The sequence below is a fragment of the Stegodyphus dumicola genome, chromosome 2, assembly GCF_044657685.1.
Source record: "Stegodyphus dumicola isolate Sdum_Otavi_A_Nest chromosome 2, ASM4465768v1".
Classification (NCBI taxonomy): domain Eukaryota; kingdom Metazoa; phylum Arthropoda; class Arachnida; order Araneae; family Eresidae; genus Stegodyphus; species Stegodyphus dumicola.
In genome coordinates, this window is record NC_140769.1 from 85546311 (window position 1) to 85568776 (window position 22466).

Genomic DNA, 22466 nt, shown 5'->3' on the forward strand with positions numbered 1-22466 from the left:
AAGTTTTGATTCTATCTAGTACTATTTACAACTACAGAAATTTGTAAAGTTATTTGAGGTATATTGTTAAAACAGCATATAAAAAATATATTTATCTTTCCCACAGTCTTGATAGCCATTTTTAAAGTTTTATATTCATGATGTAATTTGAAAAATAATTATTAAAAATACATGTAATAATGCCATATCTATTTTTTAAAAAATGTGTGTAATAATGCAATATTTATTTTAAAGGTAAAACCACTGCTTGGCATAATATACTAGCCACAATTATCAAGGTAAAAAACATTACCCTGACCATATGTGATAAAGTAGTTCACAGATATCAGCTTATGATAAATTACTAATATGAAATATTTCTCTTTAAATTATCCCAAGGAAACTGGATTTCTGATTTCTTTAGTATTAAATAATAATTTATATTACATTTTATAGTAATCAAACTTTTCCTTTCAGCATGATTTGTAAACAGATTTCTTTACAACTGTAAGCACTGGTTGATTGTTAACTGTATAAATGTAAATTAAGCAAAATAGTGTGAAGTGCCTTTCTTTCTTTGCTGCATTTCAGTTATATCAAATTATCAGCTGTCCATGTTTAAACTGGCAAAATTTAAGAAATAAGTTATATAATTTGTAATAGAATTTCCCTTTCATTTAAAATTTCATCTTTTTAAGAGGGAAAATTAATTTATAAAATTTAATCAAATCTGTTGTAATTAGGACCATTTCAAATTTAAAATATTTATTTGGAATAAAAATATCTTCCATATTATAGTTGATGTGGGCTGTCTGCATGCGAGAGTATGATTCTTGTATAAACAAGAAAGCAAGCAAAGAGGAAAATTCATGCAAATGTTATAAATTTTATTTATTTTTTTTTACAAGTAATGGATTTATTTTTTAACAAATCATCTTCTTCCTATATATTTACAAAAGTTTATTATTTATTATTTGAACAAATATTTCCTTTTTCTGGTTCTAGCTTACAATTCTTTGTTTCAGGGGTGAAGATGGAGTTCGCAATAACAGTGTACCAGATATTGTGCAAAATCCAGAAGTAAATATAATTTTTAATTTTGTTCTTTCCCGATTTAATGAATATATTTAGAGTCCACCATAATACTCTTTCACTATGTAAATAATTATAACTTATTTTCTTAGTTCCACAGAGAACAAGACTTCCAAGAAGTCGCTAGATGGCTTCAAGATAAAGTAAGAATAGATATATGCTTTAATTTCAACTGCTATTGTGCAGTAATCATACAATTTAAAAGTATGTGAAATTTTCTTTCGATTTGGGAAAATGTAAAATGTTTCAATGATTGTTGTGAACATAATGCAATAAAAAATATAAGTTGCATATATAGTAGTGCAGTATAGATAAACAGTATTGTTTCATTATTAATTATTACAGAGAAATTTTAAGGCCATTTAATAATGTGTTGTAAGCTATGATTTTGTGGATATCTCTTCATTAAATCACACCTAATAGGGAGGAAGAAATTGACAATTTATTACAATTACCAGCAGTACTAAGTATAATAAACTGTTGAAAATATCTGAGTGAGACACAGAGATAAGGCATATCCTGCATTATTGAATTTCAGATTAATAACCCATTTATTTTCACTTAAAAAAAAGGGGGGGAAGAAAAAATTTATTTTTCAAAAAAGGAATGATTACAGCAAGTAATATTGTTGATGACATTCTTATTAACTTCTTTTTTTGGGGGGGGTAAGTTGGAATATGTCAACTCTTAAAAACTATAACATTATTTTCATCTTGTCAGATTTTACATCTAAAGATTAGTATTTTCACACACAACATTCTGCCTACCTTTGGATTAGTGGGTTCCTATTAAAAACTGTAACTAAAATCAGTTCAGAGACATTGTTAAAAGAGTTCTTTAGTTCGAGTATCTGGATGCAGGTATAATTCACTCTTAGTCACTTTCACTCTTAGTCATCAAAATTTCAGTTTTCAGAAAATCTGGGGCTACCTTTTGGAAATGCTTTGGTCTTTAACAAGTTCATTATTTGTAGATTCAACTAGACATATTTTGATTGGGAAAACGTGGGTTAAACTATCTCACAAGAAGGGGTTTTTATGTGTACAACTTTAATTTCACCATCTTACCCTAGACAGATATGAAATACTCTTGCCATAGACTGAAATAGTCTTCATTTGTTTTCATTCCCAACAAGTACTTTATATCCAGTTTTGTGTGTCATCACATTTTCTTGCGTTAGATAGTCTCTGTAAAAATTGACTGAGGTATTCATTTCTAGTCCATTAAAATATCTCGAAGTCATTGCTGATATCTTAATCTTTTATTCAGATTCGCCAAATCAAGTTGATCTAAATATGGTACACCCACTTCAGAAATCTTACCCATAAAGCACTGCAATTGTCAAAAAGGAATGTGCATAAGTAGTCTTGAGTTTATAGTAGCTTCACTCCCTTATAAAAAATAGTTCTTCTTCTTAATCTAATTATGATAATCCTAAGACACTGTGTAAAAGTTTTTTTTTTTTTTCCCCCTAATCATCTGAATCATTCTTTTCCCAAATTTTCCCTACCAAGGGGCTGCAGAAGATTAAAAATCCACTGAAATTTTTTATAGTTGTATCCAGCTCAGTCACCTTCCAATCAAAGGATTTCAGAAGAAACTAACAGAATTGTTCTCATTGCCACAATAAATTATTTTTGAATTTTCTTGCAATAAATTTGTGGAGTCCAAGCAAAAATTGTTGGGTTGACAAACATATTATCAATTATAGGTGGTTATGCCTGTATACTGCACGGGTAAACAGAATAGCCTATGCCTTTTACTGATTTTTAATGCAAGAGGTCCTGTGAGATCAATACATGTCAACTCAAGCATGAGACTTTCTCGGACTCTGTTTTCTGAAAGTGCAGCTGGAATAAACTATTATCTTAGCTTCGTAGCTTTTGCATATGATGCATTGAGCTAGTACTTTACAGATTTTTTTTCTGACTTTTCATTATCCAAAAGTTTTTCCTCAACTTTGATCTTCAACGGATCAACTTCCAATTCATTGTGCGTTGCGCAATGAATTGGAAGTTGATCTTTCAGCACTATCCTTATCTTCAGGACAGATGTTTTTATTTTATTTGGCTTATAATTCTTTATTAAATGTAGTATTTCGTCTCGATGTATTTCGTCTTTGATATGATTTAAATCAAATTCCTCGTCATTATAATTTGCTTCCGATAGTGAAGAAAGTGACACAGAGGTTATTGAAAATGAAAAAATTTCGATTGACAAATTAGTCGGTATTCTCAACACAGCAATTATAGGATTTGAACAGCGGAACTTTGTAACTGAAGAAGAAATGATGTCTGTTTATAGAATTAAAGAGAAAGTATTGTCACATAAAACGAAGCAACTTACATTGATAGACATGTTTAATAAAGTAAACAAATAAATATTAAGCTTTTTTTTTTGTAAATTTTGATATCTTTTAGATCATAATTTTTCTTTATTTCATAAATTACGCTTTCATATTTTTAATTTTATAATTTCTGCATGCCATCTTACCAGATGTAAACTGATGATCTATAATCCGGAATCGCCGAAGTCCCGACGAGTCCGGATTAACGACTTTTCACTGTAGTAATGAAGCTCTTGAAATTCAGAAACCTCATATTGTGCAGTTGTAATGTATATATCTCATAATAGCAACATTATATGAAATTCAGTTATTATATTGATATAATTTTATGATTTTTTTAAATCAACATATTTATATTCTTTTTTTACAGCAATCATTTGTATTAAGCAATAAATTTATTGGTGAGTTGGTACTTTTAACAACAGGCCCCGAGATGGCATTTCATTCTATTTAACAGCTGTTAATGTAGGAAACTTTTAAATATGTTTGCATTTGAAATATCTGTATAATTTTTGGCACTAATTTTTCATACTTTGAAGCATATACAGTTTATATTTTTCTGCTACATTTTAAAAGAATTCTTAACCAGTTCAAAATTTATTTATTGTGTATATTTAAGGATATTTCAAGTGGAATTTTTCAAGCTAAACTTTTTTTAATTATAATTTTTTTATTGTTAACTACATTGATCTTTCTATTTTGTCTACAGAACCCAAATATTTGAAACATTTTTGTTCTTCTTTCTCTTAATTAAAATTTATTGAAACTTAGTAAGATTGTATAATAAATTCTAGTTATTTTGTTTTATTATATTTTTTCCAGTTAAAATGTTTTCTTTTCTAATTTTGACATTTTAGTTATTTATGCTCAGATATCAGTGAAAAAGTTTAAAAAAAAATTAGTGCTAGAGAATTTTTGTTCTGAATTCAAGCAAAATTCTTAGCCTAATTTCTGTGTTCTGTTAATTGCTTCCTGTCTGCCATTCAGGTGGAAATATTTAGTTATTTGTCCTTCCTGTGTAACACGGTTGATTTTGCCCTAAAGTTATAAATATTAAGCATTGGAGAGAGAAATACAGATTTAACTGTTGCAGAGCATTAATAATTTAATAAATCCTCCTTGTGGATATGATTGTAACTAAGTGCACATAATGAAAATTTTATCCACAATGTTTATTCAAGTGGTTAAAAAATGTAGTAACACGCACATTAGGAAAAAATGCTAATTCTGTTGAAATATGATCCTTTTAAACTTAACTCTTCTGTGTGTATGAATCTCTTTTCATAATGCGAATAAAATTAATTTTAGAAGTATTTAAAATGTATCTGTTATATTTAATTATTTTCTTTTTAGCCAGCAGATGCTGATGATGTAGCAACAGAACCTAATACAGGTAAAAAATATGCATGGATAATATTGGAAATTATTTAAGTTTTAAATTTTATTGTGTTAGATTTTGAAAATGTTTTTTTATGTTAGTTAAATCATTGTTTTTAGTTACAATTTTTTTAAAAAGGGAAAAAAATGATGTAATGGTCAGTTGATAATCTGCAAAATATTGAATCAGCAAAAATGAGTTTACTTTGTCTTTTAAAAGTCATTTGTCTAAATATTTTAAAATTGCAATATATATTTTTAAGAGAATAATGCATGATATCTCAAGTTTTAAAGTCTGAAATGGTTAGTTTTTTGTGAACCTTTAATATAAAACTATAAAATGAAATTCTTGTATTAAAACAAAATTTTTACATTCTGAGTTACCTTGCTAATCTGCAATAAAAGAATACAATATTTTTAATATTAAGGTTTTTCCAGCATCATAGAAAATTGTTTAATTATTATTATCAAACTTAGAAGTTGTCAGATGTATTTTTATTATTCTGATAATTAAAGGAGCAATGCATGCAGGTAAAATATAAAGAGAGCAGTCCTTCTATTAATTTAAGAATTAATTATTGAATTAAACTTCTGCCCCTCTGTGATATATTGTATCTCTCTAATTTGCAATGGAACAGAACTTAATAATTACATTTAGTACCGAATAGTCCAACATTAAGCATGGGCTAGACATATAAAAATAAAGCATTTTTACATGGAAACATAGGTGTAAACAAACCTGAATGAACTACAGATAGAAGAAAAATAAAAGACAAAAGAAAGCAAGTAAAGGAATGTAATATGTTTATTAAGTGTGCATATGTTTTCAGTATCAGAGGAAGTTCATTTCATCTGAAGCAGTACAAGCTTCCAAATGTTAGTTTGTTTGGATAGACAAACTTGATAAAAAATACGAGGTTTCTCAATAACTTTTATGATGAGGTCAGTGTCAGAGTCTACACTGCAGTTCCACACAAGGTTTATGGGAAAACTTTTGAGGGAGAAATTTGTGGAGGTTATATCTGAAGATCTGGTCACCAAAAAGAAAGTTTTTTGGTCTGGAAGTATCAATGCTTCAAAATGATAATGGCTCTTGCTGTCCAATACAATTTCTGGTAAACAAAGCGATTTAGCGCACTCAGGTAGCATTTGCAGTCATATATTCCTAGATTCTTTTTTTTATTTTTATTATTATTATTATTATTATTATTTTTTTTTTTTTTTTTTCCTGCGTGTGTGTGTCTCTCACTCTTTGTCTTTTTGGATATCCTGTAAAAAACAGGCTTATTCACCCTCAAAAATAGATATGATATTATAAATCACCCAAGTCAGCAGATCATGGATGCAAAATGTAGGAATAACAATATCTCCAAACGTTTGGAGACCTCACAGTCATTTTGTGCTGTAGTGTCAATTTAGAGCACACCATGTGAAAATTTCAACTCGTATGAATTCTTCAATAAATGTGTGAGTAAAAGTACTGTTAATGAGCATATGCTGCCTCACAAGTGTTATTGAAGCTTGCAGGTTTGTTATGAAAATGTGCTATGATACAATATAAACATTGAAGCTGTACCATAAATATCTAATCTGATAAGTATATAACTGATGCGTTTGCATTTATCAAATACATAAGATTAGTTTTCAACTAGAACAGTTTAGCAAACAATATCATATGCTTCCCCTTATGTTATGCCCTATCATCTTACACGAGGAGATGTATGACTCACATAGCAATGTCTAAAACAATTTATTTTTAAATATTAGTAATTGAATACCAAACAGCATGGTAACCTTTTGGGTTGACATTACGCTTGGTGATGATTAGACTTCAGCCGACTACACTGTCACGTTTTGAGTGTGTTGAAGAGAGAAAATGTAATAGAAATTTCTTTCTTTATGCAAAAGATATGTTTTTAAAATATATTCATAGACTAAAAGATTAAATTTTGTCTGTTTGAATTAATAATAACTGAATTCAGATAATCCCAGGGCCATTGCAACCACACCAGATAGCAAAATTTTTAGAATTTAAGGTGGTACCTGACAGCAAAATTTAAGATCCTCAAACATTGCAATGGAAGACAAAATGTTTTGCGCCAACCTTGAATAAGCCCTAAGTATATGCGTGTATTTATTTATTCAGGGCTTGAATAAGCTTTAAGCTTGTGCAGAAAATTCACCATAAGTGTAATTAAACAACTAATATGATTCAGGATTAACTTTCTAAGTGCATGATAGAAGCAAGACAAAATTTAGTGCAGCAATGTGTCTTTAGCTTCCATTAGATCCAAAAATCTGTACATTCTGATAATTTTGCGACTTCTACTAAGCTGGTTATGATAACGTATAAAGACCCATACATATATATATATATATATATGTGTGTGTGTGTGTGTGGGTGAGTGTGCATTACATTTCTCCCCTAATTTTTATTCCAATTTTTTATTGCTTGCTGCATTTTTATTATTAGCATTTTTAATGACTTTTTTTCTGTCTGCCATTAAGTGTTATTTATTATTACAACTTATTCAAAAAAGCCCTGAAATATATACTGAATACTTTGCAAATTATTACGTTTGTTGAGAGTACAAATCGTATCATCTGCTTTGATTGCTTTTTGTCGCTTAGTTAGATTAAAGCAGCTTAGATACAAAATCTACATGCAAAGGCATAGCTAAGGTTTTCAACGCCCGAGATCAACTGAAGATTTTGTGCCTCTTTCTGTGTGACAAGAATGGAAAAACTTTCATCCTAAATTTCGTAACATTAATTTGGCGCCCGCTGTATGTTGCGCATGGGGACAGATGTCACCCCATGCCCCACATTAGCTACATCACTGTCTTCATGTGTAGATGAAATGCTATCAGGCGACATGCCTGCAAGAGTGACTTTTTCCTAGGTATGTCTTCTCGTGTAGATGGGGCTTTAACAACCACACAAGAAGACTCTGTATTCTACTGGCATATAATCGTGACACATTGATCACTAACATCTGAAACAGAATCTGAGCCTATGCTCTCAGCATTATTATAGTTGTTGTAAATCAATATACTTCCAGATGTCAATTATGATGGTCAGTGTGTTACATTACATTGCATAATATACAGTTTTTTAATACTGCTGTTTAATGCTCATAGTGCCCACTATTGTTTGAAGTGATGTTGTTTCTAAGGCATAAAAAATTCATTGTGTGTGCATAACTCTTAAAAAATTAAAACCAAATTATAGCAGATTACAACATGTACCCTGGTCAAAGATCTGAGATCTGAACCATGCTCAGATTCTATGGTAGACCTGTCATTTCAAGGTAAGACAGAAGAGGGTGTGGAAATTCTGTAGTTGTGTTATGTCTGCAGTTGACACAGTTTAGGATCTTTTATAGCGTACCTGGCTAAACTTCAGCACATATTGTATTTTGTTTTTCCATTTCATTAGAATCACTTTAGAGATCTAAGAAACAAGATATAAGTGGATCAACTTCCTTCTAATTTTAGGATTTGTACGGTCCTTAGATTTTTTGGAATCAATTTTTGGCCCTTAAAAGTCCTTTAATTTTGGCCAAAATCCGCAAAAGGTCCTTAATTTTAATCTGAAATTTCTGTTTGTTTTTACGACTGCCATTTTTATTGTGAATTAGCATTTTATGGCGATTCACTGGTTTGACGATATGGTTTTCTTTTGAATGGGTTCACAGGTTATAATTTGTTTCTATTTCTAATATAAATGATGGGATACTTGAGTTTCTAAGCAAGAAGTGAAACATAAGCATTTCAAAATTAATTGTTTCTAATAAAGAGCTCTGAAATAACTTTTCACTTTTGGGGATGTGAATTTTTTTACTAGACGGTTCTAAACATGGCGAGTTCTCAATATTGTGGCGATTTTAAGATCAATTTGTATAGAAAATTTTTAATTCCTATATCTGAGAATTTTTTGACGATTTTTTTTAAACATCGTAACATTCATAAATTTCATTAAAATAATGGTAATATATTGAAATTATATTTAAAAAATAAAATTAAAATAAAATATTTTTATTTTTCGTTATCATATTACTATAAAGTTTCATTTTGGCAACTTATTATACAATATTTTGAATCTGAAAAATAAACAAGGTATAATGCTATAAAGCACAATTTATGAAACAGCTCTTAATAAAAGCAAAATTAGCTGTGTAATTAATTAGAAATGTCTTCTTTTTAATTTTTCATAGTAAGAGTTTTTCCTATGTAATTGTCTTAGGATATTCGAAATTCTCAGAATATGCACAAAATTAATTTTACACTTTTTCCCTCCTTCCCCCCAAATATTTCTGGCTTTTAATGTGTAATTATTCTAATATCGCTTAAGAATCAATGTCATAAATTATGTGTATTTTAAACTGTGAAATTTTATTAGTTTTTGATTTTAATAGGTCCTTTTTTTAACATATATTGTTAAAAAATAAAATTTAATAGTGGCCATGTAAATCCATAATGACTTAAATTATCTAACCAGGGTTGTGGAGTCGGTAGAGAAGGTGACCGACTCCTGATTCCTGGAATTTTAAACACTCTGACTCGACTCCGACTCCCTCATATAGTATATGTAAACATATACACATGGGTTACAACTTATTTTTTAATATAAAAGAAGTAATATATGCTACAGAAAAAAATTGATGTCATAGCAAATTATTTATATTAATTAGTATTTATTATGAAATGGAAAAACTGGCATTAGTTATTTCTAAGAAACAGTATAGCTTCGGCAAGACCTTCTTTGTTGGAGGACCATAGATCCGATTTGATGAACTTCAGAGCTGAGAAGAGTCTTTCCACTCTAACTTGAGTAGGAGGAAGAGCTATTACTGTTAGGCTACTTCTTTTAAGTTTTCAGGATAGATTTTTTTTTTTTTTTTTTTTTTAAGTTCTAAAAATTTTGTAAGTCTTGCAAGCGCAATCTTATTTCTCTAGTTCTTCAAAGGCCGTGTAGAAATTTTGTTTGTATTGTTTCATTTTTATAGCTAAAGGCTCTTGGTTCTTTATTTTCATTTGCTTTGCCGTAGCCTTTTCAATATTATCCAAAAATATTTCTCAAAATCTAATTCATCTTTCGAAGAGGATGATAGAGACACAATTGCAATGTCTGCAGTTTGACTGTCCTGATTCAAATTCTCCCATTGTTCTGAGAATAATTTCATTCTTAACCCTAGAATCCTTCGTCTCCTGGACGAAGCCCATTACAAATAACCTTGACCTGCCTCCCCTGAAACAGGAAATGGGAAGTGCTACTCAGTACCTTTATATGACCTTGGCTACTACAGATAAGAACTTTCCTTCTTGCAAAAATATTTCTACAATTAGCTTTTAAAATAAGTTTTAAGCATGCTTACGCATACTTCGTCTCGGAGACGAATGGCTGCCATTCCCGTAAGTTTTTTGAAGGATACCATTCTAGGGTTAATGAAAGTTCATAGATGGCTTTCTTTGCCTTTTTAATTTGTTCATCATCCAATAAAATTTGGTGTTTCGGATCTCCATATATTGAAACCATCAAGATCTCATTATCTAACAAACTAGTTTCTCTTTTCTTCATTGAAGAAATTATTCCTTTTCCTGCTTACTTTCTAAGAATGGCATCAATTTTGGGAGTTCTTGCTGCTATTGCTGCTTGCCTAAATTTGCCAGTGAGATTTGTAACTGAATTAATCAGTTTCACTAATGGCAAATATCACATCCATCCTTCTCTCTCATATTTATTTATTAATATGTCAATAAAATAGAAAATTATTTATTAATGTATATAGTCCATAAATAAAAATAATAACTCAGCTTGTCATTAAATTTTTTCAATTCATTTTAATTTCATTTTAAATTCAAACTGTGCAACAAAAACTGGAGTCGGAGTCGACCTGTTTTTAGCAACTCCATCTCCGATTCCTTTTACCCCAAAGTTTTCTTGCCTCTGATTCTGACTCCATGGCTTCGACTCTACAACCCTGTATCTAACTATCTAATTTAATTATTTATAACTAACTGCCTGCCTTTAAAAATTATCTTTACATATTGTTATTTTTTTTTTCTGACACCACTTGTTGTGTTATTTTCTTCCTTCACGTTCGTATGGGTTCATGTGTATTTGGAGTGAATAACGACAACACTACTTGATGCAGTAATTGAAACACACTTTATTGGCCGGTGTTAATCAGGACAGCTCCAAAGTCACTTTTTACGGTCTTCGAAGATCTACTATACACTCGCTGGAACAAGCAGCGACACAGCCTTCAGGTTATCAGGCTGTAGCGGTGGAGACAGCTTCACTGCAAAGCACCAGAGTACAGCTCCCGACTCTGCTCGGTTGTTCTCTAAACTCCACGTACTCTCGAGGCTCTTCACGCTACAACTCGCAATGCACTCGATGACACTCAGAGCACAGCTACCGACTCTTCGGTTTAATCATTCCCGGAGCTCAACATGCTCTCTTGACGATGCACTATGAGACTTTTTTGGTGCACTTGCTGCCCAACTGTCAACTCGATCGTCTCCGCATGGACTAACTAGATGAGAGACACACTATCTCGCACTCTAGACGAGGCACTCTCTGACTGCGAACCAGCAAGGTTTATATAGCTTTCGGCTTGTGTTCGAGAACATTCTGGACTAAACCGATAAGAATTCGTTCCAGAAGGTTCTCCATCATTCATGGTATATCGCAAATTTTGTCACCAAATGCGGGAACCCTAAAACTGCTTTGCGGAGAAGCTATGTTACCGCGCCTGTACATTTCTTAACAATATTAAAGTGAGTTATTGCCTTTCATTAATACTCACTGTGATCACAAGATAAAACAAAAATGTAAAAATTTAAGTAAAACTTATTCTTTGCATCTAGTGAGACTTAGAATAATACAACTTATCACCTCTGGTGCTTTGATGGCTAATTGGAACCTTAGACTAATTAAAGTAATTGGCTAATTAAAGTATATTAACTGGGTTACAAGTTTTTGAACTCTACACGAAGCTACGACACTAACTGCATCAAACAGAGCCTGACTAACTTTTAATACTTGCCAACTGTGCCTACATCAGAACTTTCAGGTTTGTTCTAATTAGCAAGTCTCTCTAGACAAGCAGCAAGGGTACAACTTTCAGTCTTTTGTTATGAATCATGTTTATTATTATCTTACTTCTCATTTTAACCTATGCTGTTTGACATAAAATCTACCTGCTATTTACTAAACCTCTAGACTGACCAAGTATGTGACAAAATGATACATTAAAAAAATCAACATAAAGCTAACTGTTAGTAAAATGTAAATGTCACTTATCTTCTTTTAAATATGTCCAACTATTATAAGTGTAAAATATTTAATGCTACTTGATAAATTGCATAAAATTAATTTAATTTTTAAACTTATTAATAATTATTTTAATTCATGTTTAGTAATAATGCATATTACTTAGGAATCTATTTTATTTTTAGGATGGTACAGTCAAAAGTCGTTAATCCAGACTCGTCGGGACTTCGGCGATTCCGGATTATCAATTTTTCCGGATTATAGATCATCAGTTTAAATTTCGTAAGATGGCATGCAGAAATTCTAAAATTAAAAATATGAAACCATAATTTATGAAATAAAGAACAATTATGATCTAAAGGGTATCAAAATTTACAAAAAAAAAAAAAAAAAAAAAAAAAAACCTTAATATTTATTTACTTTATTAAACATTTCTTTCAATGTAAGTTGTTTAAGTTGCTTCGTTTTATGTGATAATACTTTCTCTTTAATTCTATAAACAGACATAATTTCTTGTTCAGTTACAAAGTTCCGCTGTTCAAGTCCCGTTAATTGCTGTTCCGAGAATACCGACTAACTTGCCAAATGAAATTTTTTCGTTTTCACTAACCTCTCTGTCACATTCTTCATGTCTTTATCCATTTTTTGCAGCAATTCCACTTTTTGTTTGTTGGACATCGAAACATACTTTCGTTTTGTAGATCCTTTGGAAGTTCCAGCATCGGAAATTCTATTTGACATAATCGAAAGTTCAAGTTTACTTTTATAAAATTGCTCTTACAGTCTGCAAAAAATAATAAGCGGGATCCAATTTGAAGATTAAGGAACAACACAATCATTAACATTAACTGAAATAGATAATTAGATAATTTTAGTTTACACCGTTCGTTATACATTAAACGTGCAGGCGAAAACGTATTCTGCACTTGCGCACACGCATATGCGCAGTAGTCAAGGTCTTATGTGCACGCGTAAAACGCCTGTGCGCATGTGCCACCGTGGCGCATGTGCAGAAAGATTTTAGCTTTAAGGTCCGGATTATAGATCATTCCGGATTATGGGTGTCCGAATTAACGACTTTTGACTGTATTACAAATGTGAAATTCAAGCATAGATAATATTTTTAATTGAATTTATTCAGTTTCCAAAAGTACTTAATTTCCGTGTGCAGAAATATGTACAAACCCTGAATTTTTAAAGCACAAATTTGGCTTCTTTATTTGCTCTAAATAAGACTTATGAATTTTAACTGAAATATAGTTTTCATTACACACAGACCAGATTTATAGTTGCAGTTTGTTGACATAAATTATAATACCTGAGAGGTTCCAGCATCTTATCAGACTTGTGTATTATTGTTATATATCTAAGATGGAGAGATGGCTAAACATTGCTAAAGGTTTCTAATTTCGAAAAATAATTTATACATAGCGTCCTGAAATTGTGCTCATGACCTCATGTGATATATTTTAGAAAAATCTGAAAAAATTTATTATCAAACTGGTAAAATATTTTTTAAAGCAGTGCTTCTTAAAATTTTACATTCATGATCCCTTTTTATCATTGAGTTTTTTCCCAGAGGCCAGATATTAAATATAAGATAAAAATATAAAAATAAATATTTTCCCATAAATAATATATTTTTTGGCAAACCTGGTACACATGAAAAGTTGTAGTTGTAGGAATTTCAAATGTACAAAAATAAAACCTTTTGGACCTTTTTATATAACAAAATAAAATTTAGTTTTTAATGCTAGTATTTTTTAATTGCTTTTTTTTTTTACAATATATAGATTGTACTTAATTTTCATAACATTGTTCTTCTAAAACTATTATCTTGCCATGGCATTTGTTTTTCTAAACAGAAACAAATTTTTCATAATGAGTGTTTTTCCTATTTTGTGTTCAATCTGGGAAGAAAAAATATTGTAAATTGTGGAAAGGGGATATGCATAGACTTTTTTGAAACTTTGTGTGGAGGAGCATGAACTGCTTAATCATTTATAAAATGCTAAATTAGATACAGTCAGAAGTCTTTAATCCGGACGTCCACAATCCGGAATGATCTATAATCCGGACCTCAAAGCTAGGAACTTACGCATGTGCATAATACCTTTACGCATGTGCATATGCATCCATGCATGCACATAATATGTTTACGCATGCATGTTTAATGTATAACGGACGGTATAAGCTAAGTTAAAATTATCTAATTATCTATTTCAGTTAATGTTGCAGATTGCGTTGTTCCTTAATCTTCTAATTGGATCCGGCTTATTATTTTTTGCAGACTGTTAGAGCAATTTTATAAAAGTGAGCTTGAACTTTCGATTATGTCAAAAAGAATTTCCGATTCTGGAGCTACCAAAGGATCTACAAAGCGAAAGCATGTTTTGATATCCATCAAACAAAAAGTGTAATTGCTGCAAAAAATGGATAAAGGCAAATCCTTTGATTCTCTAATCATTCCGAAATATGTTTATCAATCTCACGCTGCTCTGTGGGGGAGGGACGACGTGGCGCACAATGAACTGGAAGTTGATCTGTCAGCACTATCCTTATTTTCAGGGCAGATGTTTTTATTTTATTTGGCTTATAATTCCTTACTAAATGTAGTATTTCATCTTGATGTACTCTGTCTTTGATATGATTTAAATCAAATTCCTCATCATTATAAATATCAGGAATACACATCAAATAGTTTTCTGGTTGCAATTTTCTAATTTCGACTATGCGTAATGTATGCTTTACACATGCGCGCATTGAAAGAAATGTTTAATAAAGTAAACAAATAAATATAAAGCTTTTTTTTTTTTTTTGTAAGTTTCAATACCCTTTAGATCATAATTGCTCTTTATTTCATAAATTACGGTTTCATATTTTTAATTTTATAATTTCTGCATGCCATCTTACCAGATTTAAACTGATGATCTGTAATCCGGAAAAAACCGATAATCCTGAATCGCCGAAGTCCTGATGAGTCCGGATTAAAGACTTTTGACTGTATAGGTATATATCCTAGGTATATGAATCTCATAATTTTTTTGTTGTTGACTTTTGACATTCTTGTGAGGAGTGGGGTAGTTTTTTGTTGCTTCTGTAAAATTTGACTTTTGTCACATGGCCCCTGCGCTCTTTTGTGTCTATCAATTCTATTCTTCATCAATGTTTTCTTTGTAAATGTATCTGGCGTATAGTAATAACTGAGCTATTTCTAAAATGTCAGCTAATTTATCCATTTGATCCATAAATTTAGGCTTTTTTAAAATGTAGTAATAAACTGCTCAAATTGATCTTTACTAATTTTTAAAATTTTATTCATGACTTTGTCAAGTTTGGCAAAGAAATTTTCCAGATTCATCATATTTACCATTTTAATAGCAGCAGGTAATACTAGATTTTCTCCGATATATATGGCTTTTAATTTTTAACAATCAGTTTTAAAACTTTATATAATTAATTTAATAAATATCTTTTGCCAGCAATTATAAATTTCTCAAAAGTATTGATTTCTTTATTTGAAGATTTCACAGTTTGGAAACTTTTTTTGGTGTATTGATGCTCAAGCAATGTTTTGGTTTAAGGTACGTTTCTAATTTTGATTGTTTCATACTCTCCATAACCAAAATGCTATTGCAAATTAAACAAGGAGGTTGTTCATTGCCATTACAATTGTTGAAAGTAAAGTTAAGTTGGAGAAATGTTTTATCAGATTTTCTTTTTTGCACATTATATGCTACTTTCTAGTTACCAGATCCTGCTTGAAGAAACATTATAGCATTCCATGTAAGTCATTACCATTGTTATTCAAGTTCATTTATATATCTGTGGGTAAAATATATTTTATTTTAAAATATAAATGAATTAGCATTTTCCATAAAAATTATTCAAATAAATACCAACTTTAGTCAAGTAAAGCAATAAAATACAATAATGTATTGTTTTTGTGATATACACACATGTTGCAATGAAACAAAAACAACAGACTTTATTGGGAAAGCATTATTGCCATATTAGTTACCGTAGTGCCAAGTTTAGTCTTGGCATATTCGCATGGCATAAGATCTTGCATGCTGTGCGTTTGCACCAGTTCTGAGATAACTTATACACTGAAACTACAATTTGATACTGCTACTATGATTCACTTGGGCGTATTATATGGAAATATAATATACTACTCATCTTAACCAGTATTATGATTTTATAATTGCAATGCACAAAAAGTGCAGTATCTCCAATTTAAAATAAAAAGATTGTGATTATTATTATTTTTTAAATTCATGTGTTTGAATTAAATTTTCCATACTCCAACATTTAGCTTTGCAACTCCATTTGAGAGTTGTAACCAACAGTTTAAAAAATGCTAAGTAATAAAACATACTATAATGCTTGCTTATTGTATTATTGCTGTACACAGATTTTTTTAAAGTGAATTTAATATTTTTATGTGTTTATATTTTATTTTTAGAAGGTAATTATTTGCTTTATTATTCCCTATGAACAATGTGTCATGAGTACAGTATAGTTTTTACAAATTCCGTCATCAGTTAAATGAGGGAAGTTGTAAAAGATGAGATGATCTTTGAAATTTCTTCTGATCCAAAGGGATCATCAGTAACTCAGTATCTGCAGTAAATCTAAAAGTGACAATTTATAAATGGCAAATATGGCTTAATTTTTCTTTGGGAGTCCTAAGACTTTATTATTGGAAAAAATATTGTTATTTAATAAAAAAAATCTTATCAGTTGAGCAGTTATAATACCTGAAATGTGAAAAATTGGAAAGATGTTAGTACCAGAGTTGTCAAATAATAATTCAGTTCTGCTTTGAAACATTTGATCCATCTATTTCTTATGTATTTTATACTTTTATGTTAATAGAAGTTCTTCATTGCTTTTATTTTTGCAGAGGAATTTGATCGTTTCCTTGCTGCACGAGCTGCTGCGGCTGAAAGGTTGCCTACGATTAATCCTACTTCTCCAACTAACACGAATGTTGAAAAAGAAGGAAAAGAAGTTAAAACTTTGTCTCCTCTTAAAAGGTACTATTAACAACTTTTATTTAATAAAATTTGAAAATATTCATTTCATTATTTTTGTATTTACAATTTATATATATGTAAAATAAAAATTTTGTATCTTTAAATTAGCAATAGTCACTAAATTCTTCTTTTTAATTTGAAAATGTGTCATATATGGAAACTAATTCTATAACCAGCTTCACTGCACACAATTCCTTGACCAGTCAGATTTTAAAGCAAAACTTCTAATATAAATAGTGACCAACTGCATAATATCTGTTTCTTTCAAAGGTGATTACTAAATGATGTCTCTCCTCCTTGCTACGTTCTTCCACTTTTCTAGCATGTAATACTGTATATTAAATTTTTGGAATGCTTACAACAACCCTAGTGATGTTCTAATTAATGATGTTCTAATTAAAAAAAGTGTCTCTAAAGAACTGTTCCTGTTGCAAAATAAAAATGATGCTTTAATCATCAAGCTAGTTGTGATTTTCCCTCCAGCTATTTACTATGCAGCACCTTTGAGCTATCTTCTATAATTTGAAAGTTGTATCCTTTTTCTCATTGCTGCCATTACTGATTAGAAAACTATATGGTGTCTTCTCCACTCTCCTCATGCAATGAAATTATCGCATTTTAATTTAGTCAACAGAATGTATATGTAAGAAAAAATATGTAAATCAGTTGTATAATTTAATTTATCAATAGCCTCTTAATCCCTCATTTTTAATTTGGGTATTTCCTCTCTGTATTCCAAAAGTAGTAGCAACTTTTATGGCCTGCACCATTTCTAGATTAATCTATGTCACATGGCTTGCGTAATGCTGATGATATAGCTAATTCAGAACTTGAACTCAAAAGTTTAAGAACTGAAACCTTTTTAATCTAAACCAAGACTTTCTCTTGGTGAGCTTCCATATTGGATAATTGCACACTTTAACTTCTACCTTTGTTACCACTTGGATGCTATTTCATTGCATCCAAGTGATGTAAATATTTTGGAATGTAAATATTTTGGGAAAAAATGTAAAAATGTAAATATTTTGGAAATGGGCTTGATTAGAGTATTAGTAAAATTGTGGCCACAGATGTCAATTGAAGTAAACATGAATATTTAGTCTTGCTCAGCAACTAGGTTTCCTAGTTGTTATGGGTTCGACATTCTATGCTATCAGAATTCTTCCTCTTCAATATAAATCTATGTTCTATGCTATCTGTGCTGCGCTATTGATATTTCTGCTTTTCTACATCTCAGTGTTTCTACTTCAGTACCTCTAAATTTATTTTTATTACATTTGAGTTGGTAGGATGGTTTTTCTGTGTTTGAATGAAACTCAGATGGAAAAATTTATTCAGCCACGTCTGTCTAGAAGGTCTCTCCATTGAGTTTCATCTTTCTAACTATGCAATAAAGTCTGTCCAAGTTATAATGGAAAGAACCACCATCAACCTGCTGCAGCTTTATCTAAGTCATCTTATTATAATAAAGTTGACTAAATTTGTTTTTATTACATGCGCATATGTGTGTAAGATAAAAAATATGTAAATCAACTTTATAATTTAATTTAGTAATTGTCTCTTAATTCCTCACTTTTAATTTGAGTATTTCTTCTCTCTATTCTAAAAATAATAATAACATTACTGGACTGTGCCATTTCTAGATTAATCTATGCCACAGAGCTTGCTTAACACTGATGGTGTAGTTAATTCAGAACTTAAACTCTGAGAACTGAGACCTTTCTAACTAAACCAAAACTTTAACAGACTGCCATATTGGATAAATGCGCACTTCCCTTCAACTTCTGTGCTGTTTGGTCACAATTTCACTGTGCTCTCTTCCTATTGCAACAGTATAAAAAATGTAAATGTTCTGGAAATAGGCATGATTAGAGTGCCAAGTGAATTGTGGCCACAAATGTCAATTTAAATAAATATGGAATTTAATCCACCTGAACTGCCAAGTTTCTTAGTTATTAAAGGTTGAACATTATACATAATCAGAAATCTTCCTCCTCAGTATGACATCTATGTGCTTCGCCATCAGTATTTTCTGCATTTCTGTGTCTTACTGTTGCTACATTAGTATTTCTGTAATTTTTTTATTACATAAACATACAGGGTGTGTCAGCATTTTGCTAACAAACTTTCAGGAGAGATAGACTACACCTGAATGATGGAAAATCACATAGCAGTGCATGGTTGGAAATGCTTTCCTGGCGTGATTGTGACGACACAAAGCAGAAGAAATGAAGGACATGAACAGGGTGAGAAAACATGTTTGTTATGCTTAGTACAGCAGAAACCAAGAAATGAAAACAAAAACTGGCAGCAATTGTTATCAAAGAAAAAAATTAAATTTTACAACATTGAAATAGCAACTCTGAACTGTGATGCAGGCCTCATATCTCCAGCACATGAGAGATCTGATGTTCTGGAAAATATCTGGCGTGTCCTGAACTTTCCCAACAGCTGCCATGATGCGTGCAAAACGTTCCTGAACACTGTTAACTGGTGTTTCATATACCAGTGTCTTGATGTAGCCCTAGAGAATGTAGTTAATGCAAGGGAAGTATAGCTATCTTGGTGGCCAATGTACCAAACCAACCCTTCTGATCCAGTGTTAAGGATACATTGCATTCTGGTGGAAACACACATCAAGGCTGTTAATGTATGCAAACAATTTACATTCCCAACATTTTAGCTGCACTGAGCATAATAAGCAAGTTTCTCACCCTGTTCATCCCCATCCTTTTGTGTAGTCATTAGTGTTCCAAGAAGGCTTTTCCAACCGTGCATTGCTATATGATTTTCCATCGTTAGGTGTAGTCTATATTTCCTGAACGTTTGTAACCAAATTGCTGAAAAACCCAGCAAATATACTTTTTTTTAAACCTTTATTCATGATACAAGTATCTCTGCCTTCTGAAATTATTTTGTAGATAGAGAATGGCTGAGAGACAATATATTCATAGTTTCAATGAAATTCAGTTCATTTAGAATCTTGCATATTATGCCTAATTGTATGACTGTTGATAGATATTATTAGAATTTCTACAGAGCTTAAAATCTATCATTAGCATTGCTGAGTTCATTTCACATAGCATAATCAGAGTTCACTTAGGAATTAATAATTCTTTTAGGATCACTGATCACTACAAATGTAAGATAAAAACTAGGTAAGGTAAAATAATAACTTGAATATACATTAGTTCCTCAATTTTGTTATTTTTCTGTTTTAATCATAGAAATGGTAACTGCCTATAATAAATCACTCAGCACTGCATCATTTTATAGTTAATCCATGTAATGTGATTCTTGCATAGTACTCATAATGGAGATACTTACATAACATTTCAACCCATAATGATTTTAAATTTGGGAAACAAAACTTATTATTAATGTATAGGGGAAAATTTGAACTGAAACTACATTATTCTGCTCCATATTTTTATCTTAGAACATCACATTTCTGGTGTCACTTAATGTTTTGCCTACATGTTGCTGCTTACTTCTCTTTCATCAATTGCATAGATATGATTACCCAAAAACGTAGAAATGGGATCAAGAATTGACTCGCAGATTGCACCTTTCATACTGTGTCACTCTTTTAAAAATGAATTTCTGAAGAATTATTGTATTCCAAAATAAGATGTGTTCATTTTACAATGCCAACTGAACACATCTTATTTTGTAAAATCCTGTCATGATTTGTGTTTCACCCCATCAACTTAAATATTAGCACATAGAAATGTCTTGGAATCTTTTACATACCTATATGTTAAGACACAATAACACGCCGAATAAATACTAATTCAGAAGTCAAACAACAAAAATCAGCATTATATTTTCAAAATTTTTGCAGGACTAGTTTTGATGGTTTTACCAAACCACCATCCTCAGCTGCAAAACCACAAATGAACAAGATAGGAAATAATGACTAGATAAGATAAGATAGCCTGGACAGGAATATAAAATTTTGCATCGAGGAACATGAGGCATATGTTAGAAAAAAATGAAACACAGAAGTCTTCTGTTGCTCAACATTGTTGGTCCGAAAATCACACTTTCAATTTTTCTGCTGCCAAAATTATTCAAAAAACATCTTCCATTGGAGAATTCGATTTTCTAGAGGCATTTCACATTAAAAAAAATCTTTCTGCTCTAGTTAACGATCCTAATTTCAATCAGTCTTTGCCTTCGGCCTTTAAAGAAATTATGTTTTAGTTCTGGTTTCATTAATAGATGGCGCCACTTATTCCTGTCCAGGCTTTCTTATCTTATCTAGTCATTATTTCCTATCTTGTTCATTTGCAGTTTTGCAGCTAAGGATGGTGGTTCGGTAAAACCATCAAAACTAGTCCTCAAAAATTTTGAAAATAAAACGCTGATTTTTGTTGTTTGACTTCTGAATACCTATATGGATTAGAAAAAGAATGTTTAAATCTAAAATCTTAATTCTGATACTGTACTATCCAAGATGTTTATTGACATGTTTGACATTTTGATTTTAAGATCATTGTTGAGGTTGTAACTTTGTTTGTTTAATGTTGAGGCTGTAAATTTTATATATATGTAATAGCAAGGTCCTTTAAATTTTTATAAAGATGTGAGAGTAATCATTCAACAAATATTTCTGAAATTGGTTTTTATAAGCAGATCTTGAATCTAACTAGCAAAAAGCATTTTGATTTTAGGTTATCATCTCAGTAAAACATTTAAAAGAATTTTCTGCTGGGGGTATATTATTTGACGTTTTGAAAGTTGTTATGGCTTGTTTCTCTTTGATCATTTTAAGTGGTGATATCAATCTAGAAAATTATCTCCATATTGCATCTTATTACTATTTAATCAATTTCAATGGCAGTGCATGTTTAGAAATTTATGCCACTAATCAAACAGCTATCTTTCATATCCACGATGATCATGATGCATTAACAGTGATCAGCTAAAACATTATAACCATCCCCACACTTTTCAATGAACTAATCTGGATGACTTGGAGGGCACATGATTAAGTTGGAATGGTATGTAACTGGTGCTAGCGAAGGTAAAGAGTCATTCTTGAACTTAACTTATGCCAGTGATGGGAAAGACTGACAGATTGTAATGGCCTGAAGACTCGGAACAAGTATCTCCAAAAACTGGACAACTGGTAAATTGCTCACAATCTGCCATTGTTAGTATTTATGCAAAGTGGATAAATGACGGTGAAACCAGCAGTAGATGCCAAGTTGTTGGATGTCCATGTGTCATCAAAGAAAAAGGACATCGGAGACTGTCCCACTTGGTACAGCAAAATCAGTGTCAGACAGTGGCTCAGCTGACAGCCTAGAGGTACTAGTACAACTGTTTTGGAAAGCACGGTT

At 30.9% G+C, this 22466-nt stretch overlaps 1 protein-coding gene across 2 annotated transcripts in view; it reads left to right on the forward strand.

Annotated features, from left to right (window-relative positions):
- Positions 1 to 22466, forward strand: part of LOC118181515 (TOM1-like protein 2) — a 92368-nt gene that overhangs the window by 57643 nt on the left and 12259 nt on the right. For both annotated transcript variants that reach the window (XM_035350672.2, XM_085810837.1), the window contains exons 12-15: positions 1005 to 1059; positions 1164 to 1214; positions 4772 to 4811; positions 16986 to 17118. In XM_035350672.2, coding sequence (XP_035206563.1) covers positions 1005 to 1059; positions 1164 to 1214; positions 4772 to 4811; positions 16986 to 17118 — 279 coding nt within the window. The remainder of the gene's footprint in view (positions 1 to 1004; positions 1060 to 1163; positions 1215 to 4771; positions 4812 to 16985; positions 17119 to 22466) is intronic.